Consider the following 12,691-nt stretch of genomic DNA (forward strand, 5'->3'; position numbering starts at 1 on the left):
ACTTTGCAAAAGTTTATATTTAGGATCACGGGTACTTTGTACTTTATTATAACACTGCGTTCATGCCTTGGCGATAGATTCCCGCCCAGCTCCAAGCACGACCTAAAGACCTTTGGGGGCCACATGGCCAGAGCAAAACAAAGCAAAACCCCCGAGCGCAGAATGGACCCAAGGAGACGCCGTAGTGTCACTTCCCACCAGACCCACACCCGGCGACCGAGGCGGTGGCTGGGGCTTTCCGCAAGCTCTGCAGCCCACAGAATTGTTTCAAGTACATGTTCTGCAGAGATAAAGTGCACTTTGAGGACCTTCTCCTCGAACAGGGGGCATGGCGGGGGTGGAATGAGAGGAAAAGGCCGACCGCAGAAAGGGCAGGGCTGCTGCCCTTATGAAACCGCTCCCTAGCGGAGGCCTCAGGGCCTCCATTTTTTTTCCCCTGCCACCAAAACGAAAAAGAACCCGCATAGGGGCCAAGGCCTCGTCTAAGGGGAGCTGCGCTCAGCCAGGGGAAAAAGGCAGTCTGAGATAGGTCACAGGAGAAACGAGGGCGCCGGGGAGAACAAAGCGGGTTTGCCCTTCGTAACGGAAGCCACGGAGGCCCGGATCGGGGCTCGCGGCGCCCGGAGCCTCGGGGCCTCACTTCACCCCGCGTGGGCCCAGTCCTTGGTGTGGGCGGGGGACAGGCCGCTGGAGGCCGAGCTAGGAGTGGTCCTGGAATAAGCCTTTATTGTGCGTTTCAGGATCCTCAGACTCCGTTATAAAATATTTAAGCCCAGCCCGAGATGAGTCTGGAGTCCCTGTTTCATCACATCATCCTCTCCGAGCACCTGTCGGAGGAGAATCGCCGCTTGATGCGACGAGGTCGGGCGCTCGCGGGGGCTTCTGGGCTTGGAGGCGGAGAGAATCAGGAGGCAGTGGGCCGAGCGGGGAGGGCAGGCGGCTTTCCACGTGGAGGGAAGGACAGCTGAAAGGTGTCTTATCACAGGCCCCAGAAACGGGGACTCCAGAAAGATGGACGTGTTTAAGCATTTAATTTGTCTTACAGTCAGGTCGGAAATAAACAGATGTCGTGAAAACATTAAGAAAGCAGCAGAGGAGCTGAATGAAGAGAAAATCAAGTTGGAATCGAAGGTATTGACATGTAGAGCATGCTCATTATCACTTGAAAAAGTGTTTTCGCTTGACTTTTGGAGGATGCGTTGCTATTGATATTTAACTAGTTGTCCGTCAGTTACGAAGCACGCTATTGTGTTAGTGAGTGTAGTTCCATGTTGTCTGGTAATATTTAAAGCTCTGAATCTGGTGACGCCTTCCATTCTAACATGAATTTGTCCTAAAGAAACCAGTTTAAGTAATGAAGAATTCATTGACCGTGTTGTGGGAGGGTTAACGTTTCAAAAGAGCGCAATGCCATTGGAAAAAGAATTATTCAATTAAGTAGTTGGTGCGGGAAGTAAATTTTGAATAATAAATAATTTAAGAAGTGTTCTGTGTTGATATAACAGTTGAATGTAACTTTCAAACGAGTCTCTGCCATCTGTTTTTCAGTCTTCTACCACATTTTGGACGTGGCCTTTGTCCAAAAGGATCGTTTTTCCACTAGTACTTCACTTTTTTCTGCAGCATTTGTAAAGTTCTGTTATTTTACATAGAAATAAGGGAATCTGATGGCTTCTTGAAGGAGGATTTTGAAGTGTAGGTAGAATTTTTTGAGAAGCAAAAAGAAGTAGTAGGAGAAAAGTATTTGGGGCACCGGGAGAATATGAACAAAAGGGAGGCATAGCCAAGGCATATTGGGAAGAGAAATCTCCCAAAGCAGAGGGCTGATACCTAGGTATTAATAGGAGGAAACCATCGCAGGTTTTTGACAATGGAATGGTGTGATAAAAGGGGTTTAGGAAAATCTCTCTGAGCTGTGGGAGGATGGGAGCTAAGAACGTCATCCAGGTATGTCACAATGAAGGTCTAGCTATGGGTGGCAGCAGACAGCCATACAAAAATATTTATTCAACTCCTAAAGATAAACGATGCGAGCAGTGTACAGTGGGAAATCTGTTTGAGGAAGTCTCTTCGCTAAAATAAGTCAAATAGACTTACCACTGTGAGAAATTTCCAGTTCTCTTTTTGGATAAAGTAATCATAGATTCTTTCTCCACCTTGCAAGCTTCTTCTGTTCTTCCTTCCAAGTCTTGTTCAAACATGACCTGTGAGCCCTCCCTTGTACATCTTGGAAAATTTGTTTTATCATAGCATTTGGATACCACCTTACAATTAAACAACAGTACATGCTTGTGTTTGTGTTTGTATCCCTCACTATTTTGTGAGCAATGTATTTGGAATTCTTTTCTTAACCATCTTTTATTCCCACAGCCTGTATTCCATGCCTAGCACACAGTATACATTAGTGTTTTGAATGAATTAATGAGTACTAATAGGGAGATAATAGGGAGAGCGCTGTCTTTTAAAATATCAATAGAATTTGGAAATATTCAGTGAGACCTTAGGTCTTGTTTTGCCTGTGAGTAGCAGATAAACTAGCTGGTAAAAACAATGTTAAAAGCTGATGGCATGGGCAAAGCATTAAGAATGTCATGATGTAGCTTAAATTTTTCTTTAAAAAGAATTAAGATACTTTCGGGATTGGTAACTAGAAGTTAATATAAGTAATAGGCAAAACATAGGCAGTTAGGTAATGCATAGCTAACACTTACTGAACACTTACTGTGTGCTGGGCACTGTTCTGAGTGCTTCATTTGTATTAACTCTTTTAATCCTGCCAGGGATCCTGTGATGAGGCACCATTGTTAATCCCCCTTTTTGGGGGAGGAAAATGAGAGGTTAAATGACTTGTCCATGGTATTATAATCTAAAAACAAACGGCAGTAATGAAAGTAACAATTGAGTAATGACAGCATATTTTATTAAAACAGATTTTGGGGGCTCATCTTAAACTTTTTTCTTCATGAAATTCACATATAATAGTGTCTCTGAAGCTTTTGCCTCTAGTCAAGGGCAGTATTTCTAAAAGTGCAGTTATGTAAGTTTTTGTGCAAATGTATTTTCCCCAGATTGATGAAGATACTGACCTGATAGATAACAAATGTTAAAAAAAAAAAGGTTTACTCTTCCGAATATCTTCTTTGGAAAACAGTAGCTTTACTCTTTGTAATATTTTCTCAGTTAACAGTCTGTCTTCCTGAAAATGGAAATGTAGTCTGTTGATATATACACATACATAAAAAAGCTGATTCAAATAGTTATACTTAAGAGAAGACAGAACAAATCCCTAGCATTGTTTAAAACATTTGCTGAAATTACTAATTAATATAGGCTCATAAAATGCACATATATGTGCATATTTGTGCATTTAATCAGCTCATATATGTGGTTAGTAATACAATTGCTTTCTACTAATAAAATTTACATGTGGAGGTTCACAGTTCATACAGTACTAATTTGTAATTGAAATAATTTGATTTATAATATAGTCAACGTGTGTGTGTGTGTGTGTGTGTGTGTGTATAAAGATTTTTAAAGTGGAGCCACAATTACAGTGTAACTGACTAATGAGAAGAACTGAAGAAGTAATCATAAATTGATTTCTTGTTTCTTTTATTCTCAGAGTTAATTATATGTCTGCCAATAACAATGAAAATATATTTACTGGAATATTTGACTTGGCATTTATTGACCAATTTATCAAGTAGAAGCAGCATAAGGAGAAACTAGAACATAATTTGAATAGGCCAGTGCTTGAGCTATCTGCACAATGATACATTCAGAAAATAATTTTGGGCATTTATTTTGGAAGTTGCTCATGGTCAAAAAATGTATTCAGGAAGTACAGTATTTTTTTCTGTTCTGTAAAACCCAGGTAGCATGTAATTAGAACTTAAATGATAGCATTTGCCTTTCAGGGCTCAATGAGCCCTTTAAAATATATGGTTGCAAAAGTCTCAGATTATACAGTATGAGTACTTTGTGAATTAGAGAGCTATAGTATACCTGGTTAGGTTTGGTAATATGAAAACAGAAAGACAAGAACATGCTCAGGATTTACGTTAATGCTTACCAATATACCTAAAGCTTCTGATCATCAAGGAAAGGTTTTATAGTATCAGTGACAGAGAAAATCAAAATTAAGGACTCACAGAACATTTGTTGTTTCTTTTTAGCATCTAAAAGAATTTTTTCCTTTTTTTTTTTTTTCCATACGCGGGCCTCTCACTGCTGTGGCCTCTCCCGCTCTGGACGCGCAGGCTCAGCGGCCATGGCCCACAGGCCCAGCCGCTCCGCGGCATGTGGGATCTTCCCGGACCGGGGCACGAACCCGTGTCCCCTGCATCAGCAGGCGGACTCTCAACCACTGTGCCACCAGGGAAGCCCGGGTTTTTTCTTTTTAAAAATAGTAGCATATAGTTAAAATTGGGGCATTTAATCTTTATAAACATAAAACCTAACATAAAGCCGTACTCCCACAAGAAGAAGTAAATGGAGGAAAGTCTGAGGCTGTTTTACTTTTTTTTCTTCTCCAGTTTTAAACTATTGCATAAACATCATAACACTAATGAAATAATATTCCATGAATTTTTAAAGGAAAGTGATATTGAAATAAACAAGTAACTTAAGGTGGCTTCATTTACTTCTTTACTTCAAAATATACTCATTCATTTCTTTTTTAATTAATAAAAGTTAGGAACCCTCCCAGAACAGCAGGCAAAGTCATATCCGTTAGTACTCTATTACCCAATTCGGGAAAGAACAAAATCACAAATTATTATCATTTTTAATATTGAAATAGAGCTTTGTAATTGAGATTTTTTCCTTTTTTTAAAGTTTAATCAAAGAAAAATTTATGTCCTACTTGAGTTTAATTTTACTGTTGATTAAAAGTTGCATAAAAACATAGATAAAAGAAAGGCATTTTTGGGCTTCTCTGGTGGCACGGTGGTTGAGAGTCTGCCTGCCGATGCAGGGGACATGGGTTCGTGCCCCGGTCCGGGAAGATCCCACATGCTGTGGAGCGGCTGGGCCTCTGAGCCATGGCCGCTGAGCCTGCGCATCCGGAGCCTGTGCTCTGTAGTGGGAGAGGCCACAACAGTGAGAGGCCCGCATACCGCAAAAAAAAAAAAAAAAAAAAAAAAAAGAAAGGCATTTTTTTCCCTCTCTAATTTATATTTGTTTAAATAACAATACATGTGAATTATTTAATCTTAATTTAAAAAAATAAAGTAGAAATTCTCCTTATCACAATTTAATACATGCCTATAGTTGTTAGTTGTGACCAAAACACTTTTTAAAAAAATTTTATTTTTTATAGAGCAGGTTCTTATTAGTTATCCATTTTATACATGTCAGTATATATATGTCAATCCCAATCTCCCAATTCATCCCACCACCACCCCCACACCCCGCTTTCTCCTCTTGGTGTCCATACGTTTGTTCTCTACATCTTTGTCTCTGTTTCTGCCTTGCAAAAGAGTTCATCTGTACCATTTTTCTAGATTCCACATATATGCGTTAATATACGATATTTGTTTTTCTCTTTCTGACTTAGTTCACTCTGTATGGCAGTCTATAGGTCCATCCACGTCTCTACAAACGACCGAATTTCGTTGCTTTTCATGGCTGAGTAATATTCCATTGTATATATGTACCATATCTCCTTTATCTGTTCATCTGTCAGTGGGCATTTAGGTTGTTTCCATGACCTGGCTATCGTAAATGATGCAGTGAACAATGGGGTGCATGTGTCTTTTTGAATTATGGTTTTCTCTGGGTATATGCCTAGTCATGGGATTCCTGGGTCATATGGTAATTCTATTTTTAGTTTTTTAAGGAACCTCCATACTGTTCTCCATAGTGGCTGTATCAATTGACATTCCCACCAACAGTGCAAGAGGGTTCCCTTTTCACAAAACCCTCTCCAGCATTTGTTCTCTATAGATTTTCTGATGATACCCATTCTAACCAGTGTGAGGTGATACCTCATTGTAGTGCATTTCTGTATTAATTAGTGATGTTGAGCAGCTTTTCATTTGCCTCTTGGCCATCTGTATGTCTTCTTTGGAGAAATGTCTATTTAGGTCTTCTGCCCATTTTTTGATTGGGTTGTTTGTTTTTTTAATATTGAGCTGCATGAGCTGTTTATATATTTTGGAGATGAATGCTTTGTCAGTTGCTTCATTTACAAATATTTTCTCGCATTCTGAGGGTTGTCTTTTCGTCTTGTCTATAGTTTCCTTTGCCATGCAAAAGCTTTTTTGTGTGTGTGGTACACGGGCCTCTCACTGTTGTGGCCTCTCCCGTTGCGGAGCACAGGCTCCGGACGCGCAGGCTCAGCGGCCATGGCTCACGGACCTAGCCACTCCGCGGCATGTGGGATCTTCCCGGACCGGGGCACGAACCCATGTCCCCTGCATCGGCAGGTGGACTCTCAACCACTGCGCCACCAGGGAAGCCCCATGCAAAAGTTTTTAATTTCATTAGGTCCAATTTGTTTATTTTTGTTTTTATTTCTATTACTCTAGGAGGCGGATCAAAGAAGATCTTGCTGTGAGTTATATCAAACTCCTATGTTTTCCTGTAAGAGTTTTATAGTGTCTGGCCTTACATTTAGGTCTTTAATCCATTTTGAGTTTATTTTTGTGTAAGATCTGGCTGTGAGTTATGTCAAACTTCCTATGTTTTCCTGTAAGAGTTTTATAGTGTCTGGCCTTACATTTAGGTCTTTAATCCATTTTGAGTTTATTTTTGTGTATGGTGTTAGGGAGTGTTCTAATTTCATTCTTTTACGTGTAGCTATCCAGTTTTCCCAGCACCACTTATTGAAGAGACTGTCTTTTCTCCATTGTATATCCTTGCCTCCTTTATCATAGATTAGTTAACCGTAGGTGTGTGGGTTTATCTCTGGGCTTTCTATCCTGTTCCATTGATCTATATTTCTGTTTTTGTGCCAGTACCATACTGTCTTGACTACTGTAGCTTTGTAGTATAGTCTGAAGTCAGGGAGTCTGATTCCTCCAGCTCCGTTTTTTTCCTTCAAGATTGCTTTGGCTATTCGGGGTCTTTTTTGTCTCCATACAAATTTTAAGATTTTTTGTTCTAGTTCTGTAAAACATGCCATTGGTAATTTGATAGGGATTGCATTGAATCTGTAGATTGCTTTGGGTAGAATAGTAATTTTCACAATATTGATTCTTGCAATCCAAGAACATGGTATCTCTCTCCATCTGTTTTGTGATCTTTGATTTCTTACATCAGTGTCTTATAGTTTTCTGAGTACAGGTCTTTTACCTCCTTAGGTAGGTTTATTCCTAGGTATTTTATTCTTTTTGTTGCAGTGGGGAATGAGATTGTTTCCTTAATTTCTCTTTCTGATCTTTTGTTGTTAGTGTATAGGAATGCAAGAGACTTCTGTGCATTAATTTTGTATCCTGCACCTTTACCAAATTCATTGATTAACTTTAGTAGTTTTCTGGTGGCAAAAAGATGGTGGCATCTTTAGGATTCTGTACGTATGGTGTCATGTCATCTGCAAACAGTGACAGTTTTACTTCTTTTCCAATTTCCAATTTTTTATTTCTTTTTCTTCTCTGATTTCCATGACTAGGACTTTCAAAACTATGTTGAGTAATAGTGGCAAGAATGGACATCCTTGTCTTATTCCTGATCTTAGAGGAAATGCTTGCAGTTTTTCACCATTGAGAATGATGTTTGCTGTGGGCTTGTCGTACATGGCCTTTATTATGTTGAGGTAGGTTCTCTTTATGCCCACTTTCTGGAGAGTTTTTATCATAAATTGGTGTTGAATTTTGTCAGAAGCTTTTTCTGCATCTATTGAGATGATCATATGGTTTTTATTCTTCAATTTGTTAATATGGTGTATCACATTGATTGTTTTGTGTATATTGAAGAATCCTTGCATCCCTTGGATAAATCCCACTTGATCATGGTGTATGATCCTCTTAAAGTGTTGTTATATTAAGTTTGCTAGTATTTTGTTGAGGATTTTTGCATCTATATTCATCAATGATATTGGTCTGTAATTTTCTTTTTTTGTAGCATCTTTGTCTGGTTTTGGTATCAGGGTGATGGTAGCCTCATAGAATGAGTTTGGGAGTGTTCCTTCCTCTGCAGTTTTTTGGAAGATTTTGAGAAGGATAGGTGTTAGCTCTTCTCTAAATGTTTGATAGAATTCACCTGTGAAGCCATCTGGTCCAGGACTTTTGTTTGTTGGAAGATTTTTAATCACAGTTTTAATCTCAGTGCTTGTGATTGGTCTGTTCATATTTCCTGTTTCTTCCTGGTTCAGTCTTGTAAGGTACTTTTCTAAGAATTTGTCCTTTTCTTCCAGGTTGTCCATTTTATTGGCGTGTAGTTGCTTGTAGTAGTCTCTCATGATCCTTTGTATCTCTGTGGTGTCTGTTGTAACTTCTCCTTTTTCATTTCTAATTTTATTGATTTGAGTCCTGTCCTTTTTTTTCTGGATGAGTCTGGCTAAATGTTTATTACTTTTATTTATCTTCTCAAAGAACCAGCTTTTAGTTTTATTGATCTTTGCTATTTTCTTTGTTTCTATTTCATTTATTTCTGCTGTGATCATTATGATTTCTTTCCTTCTACTAACCTTGGGTTTTGTTTGTTGTTTCTCTAGTTCCTTTAGGTGTAAGGTTAGATTGTTTATTTGAGATTTTTCTTGTTTCTTGAGGTAGGATTGTATTGCTATAAACTTACCTCTTAGAACTGCTTTTGCTGCATCCCATAGGTTTTGGATCGTCGTGTTTTCATTGTCATTTGTCTTTGATTTCTTCAGTGATCTCTTGGTTATTTAGTAATGTGTTGTTTAGCCTCCATGTGTTTTTTTCCCTGTAATTTATTTCTAATCTCATAGTGCTGTGGACAGAAAAGATGCTTGATCTGATTTCAATTTTCTTAAATTTACCGAGGCTTGATTTGTGACCCAAAATGTGATCTATCCTAGAGAATGTTCTGTGTGCACTTGAGAAGGAACTGTAATCTGCTGTATTTGGATGGAATGTCCTGTAAATACCAGTTAAATCTATGTGGTCTACTGTGTCATCCAAGACACTTTTGAGGATAGTTGTACTTAATTGCTTTTAGTCTCTATGACTTTTTCACATGAAATTCCTTTACAAATTTCTCCTGTCTTGAACATGTATAGCTGATTTTTTAGTCGTAATAAAGAAGTTTAGGCATATTTCCCCTTTTACATTCACCCTGGTCAGTTGTACAATTCCATAGCCAGTCAATGTATATCTGAGTCTGGCGTCTCTTCTATGGAAGATGATTTTTCTTTCACACCCAAGATACCTCATAGTTGATGGTTTGATGGATGGTCTCTTCACTCCCCATAGATGCTTCCAGGACATTATTTCTCTACTTGATTGTGATAGTTAATGCTATATTCTAGACTCTGCCAACTTTCCCCTCTCCTCTTTTCTGTCATCCTACTAACTCACAAGGGATAATTATCCTCACAAAGGATAATTTCCCTTGTTCTTTAGAATTTAGCACGTGGCTCTCAGGCTTCCACTCTGTTTCAACTCTTGCCATTATCTTGGATGATGTCATCGTCTATATGTACTGTTCAGCTACCAACATGGCCTGTTAGTTCTTTGGTCTCCAGATTTTCAGTGACCTTTTTCTCCATTCTACCTCAACTACCTATTTCCATAATGACGAGTCAGTTATTTGCTACTATGGCAGCACTCAGGAGATTTTGGATCCAGTATACACACATGGACGTTAGCTTCAGCCTCAGCTGTGACCTCCACACCGCCAGGAAAACTGCTGCATTTCTCTTTCTCACTCTCTGCAGTGACTGTTGTAAACCTTTACTCTTCTCATGTATTTTATCCTCTCTTCTCAACTGCTTAACTCTCATGATAACTTTGCCTTTTATTTCAAAGAGAAAATAGAAATCATCCAAAAGGAAATCTTTTATTTTCCCACATACAGATCTCCAAACCTGCCTAAGTGGAGAAACTTCTTCTCCTTTCTCTTTCCTGTTATGGAGAAGGTGCCCTTTTTTTTTTTTTTTTCTGACAGTGGACAGTTCCTCCACCTATGCTTCAAATCCTATCATCTCTTGTATCATCACTATTGTCATCATCAGCATCTTCATCATTATTATTGTTTTTATGCATATTAGTGGGAAGGGCCCTATAGAGAGAGGTTGAAGATAAACACTAGAGAGAAAAGATGGAAGGAAGGAATGGTGGAAGGAGGATGGGATCCAGAGCATAAGGTAAGAATTGGCCTTAGACAAGAGGAGGGATACCTATTCTGTTGTAAAAACTAAACAAAATAGGTAACATTAGTAAATACTATATATCAGGCCTTATGCTAATCATTTTACAAACATTATCTCAGTTAATTCTAATAAGAACCCTATGAGGATGGTAGTATTTTTACTCTGATTCATTTGAGAAAATCAAGACTCAGAAATTTAACTAACTTTCATGAGGTCACACAAGTGGTAAGTAATAGCTTTAAGGTTTGAATCTATATTGGGTTAACTAGAGAGCCCTTGCTCTTAACAGCTATAGTATAGTATAAAAGGAAGGAATAAGGAAAGGATGAGAATATAGAAAAGTTTAAACACTTAGCAACAGGAAACTGAAGGTATGATTCACATAAAGTAGTCTCCTGGCTCTATTATTTCAACTAGTTTAATGAGTATGTGTTACATATGTTTAACGAAGTTATTAATGTTTCATTTCTTTGTTCTTCTGCTTTACCAGTTGGATGACCTTTACAACGAAGTTAGTACCTTGAGTTTGGAAAATCATGTGGCTACTCATTGCTAAAGATCCAAATCAGACAGGCAGCAGTTTCGGATGAATAGTACATGGCCTTTGCCTTTGAGAGACTTAAGAGTCAAATCAGAGGTATTATCCCTTCCTTCGAGATGAGGCTCTATCTGTTCCGGGTGCTCCTGATTGCAAGTCACAGAAATTCAGTTCAAAACGGCTTAAACGATATTGGGAAACGACTTATATATTTGAAAACCCAACATTTGATTCAGCAGTTATATCAGTTGGAATTGCATCAGATTGCTTACAATAAAAGTCTAGCCGTGGTGGGTTTGCCAAATAAGGATTTATTTTTCCTCATGTAATGGGAAGTTTGGAGGTTGGCAGGCAAGGGCCATTTATTAAAGTGGCTCAAAGGAATCCTAAAACACCCCAGCACATTTTATCTTTTTGTTCCACCATCCTTAGCATGTGGCTTTCATCCTTGTAGTCACAGGTGCTGCTCCATCCCTAGTCATAACATCTGAATTCTGGCTGGAAAAAAGAGGAAAAGATGAAAGTCAAAAGGCTTCTTCTCCTGTGGCTTTATCATTGTTTTGGTGGAAGGGAAGTCCTCTCCAGTGACTTGGGCCTGCATCTCAAGGGTTACAATTTTGTCAAGTGGTCAACCCTGAAATGGAATCTGGGAATGTGAATATTTATAACTGGATGCATTATTGCTGTGAATAAAACTGGAATTTTATTAGTAAAGAAGAATGGTAGAATGGCTGGTTGTCCTTGTGTTCTCCCGGTAGTTACTAACAACTCCTAGAGTCATATGCTTTCTTTTCAAAATCAGGGAGAGAAAGAAGGAAGTTTCCAGAAGCTTTCACTGAAAAGCAGGGAAATTGTTCTTGTCAGATACCTTCTTTCATGTCATTTTCACAAACTGTGGCATTTGACTATCCCTGAACCAATAACTGTGGTCAAGGGGTAGTAACTTCTCCCAAATTCAGTGGGCTGTCTGGAGATGGTGCAGGTTTCCAAAAAGTAATTAACTAAGAAGTTAACTACCAAGGAAGGGAGGACTGCATATTAGGGAGACAACCAGGTACAACAGTATCTACTACAAAGATTCTAGTGGTTAAAACCAGAATGGCCATGTAGAGACTCCCTGTAGTTGGTTGAAATGTTTCATGTTAATTATTGATTATGTTTATCATTTAATCTTACTATGATTTATCATATATGATGGAATATAGTGCAAACTTTTCCCCTCTAAGTTATCCCTCAGTCAAAAAGGAGTAAAGCTTTCATGTTATAAAATGCGCTTTAAATTCTCTTATTTTGAACAAGAGCTCAATTAATGATATTTTGGGATGCTTGGAGAAATCACCTGGTTGAACTGATAAAAAAACTAGGCAGAGACATTTAACTGATTTAGTTATTATTCCTGGGAGTATGACCTCAGAATTCTAAGTGCTAGGTGTCATTGTAAAAAAGCCACTTAATGATGTAAAAAAAAACATTAATTACTGAAACATAATATTGTGATTAAAAAAACCTATAAAAGTTACATCAGCATGATACCATTTAAACATCTTGTAAGGCAAAATATATAGTGAAAATATAATGACACACATGAGACTGATAACAGTACATCAACTTAGTGATTACCTCTCATGGGAGTGGAAGATAAATGTAATCAGGGAAGGGAATACAGGGAATTCCAGCTGTTTCTATAATGTTTTATTTCTTAAGCTGGGGGACATAGCTGTTAGGTAACTAAAAAAAAATAAAGATATATTTTAAAAGTTACAGAGCAATGGCTTTTAGTCCATTTAAAAGGTTATGCAACCATCACTATCTGATTCCAGAACATTTTCATCACCTCCAAAAGAAACCCTGTACCCATATTAGTCACCCCCCCATCC

The 12,691-nt window shown here is 38.4% G+C and overlaps 1 protein-coding gene across 1 annotated transcript in view; it reads left to right on the top strand.

Annotated features, from left to right (window-relative positions):
* Positions 1-282: 282 nt before the first annotated feature.
* Positions 283-12,691, top strand: part of CCDC172 (coiled-coil domain containing 172) — a 53,231-nt gene continuing 40,822 nt past the window's right edge. The window contains exons 1-2 of the mRNA XM_033420964.2: positions 283-861; positions 1,046-1,131. Of these exons, the coding sequence (XP_033276855.2) occupies positions 783-861; positions 1,046-1,131 (165 nt within the window). The 5' untranslated portion in view covers positions 283-782. The remainder of the gene's footprint in view (positions 862-1,045; positions 1,132-12,691) is intronic.

Source organism: Orcinus orca, chromosome 14 (assembly GCF_937001465.1).
Source record: "Orcinus orca chromosome 14, mOrcOrc1.1, whole genome shotgun sequence".
NCBI lineage: Eukaryota > Metazoa > Chordata > Mammalia > Artiodactyla > Delphinidae > Orcinus > Orcinus orca.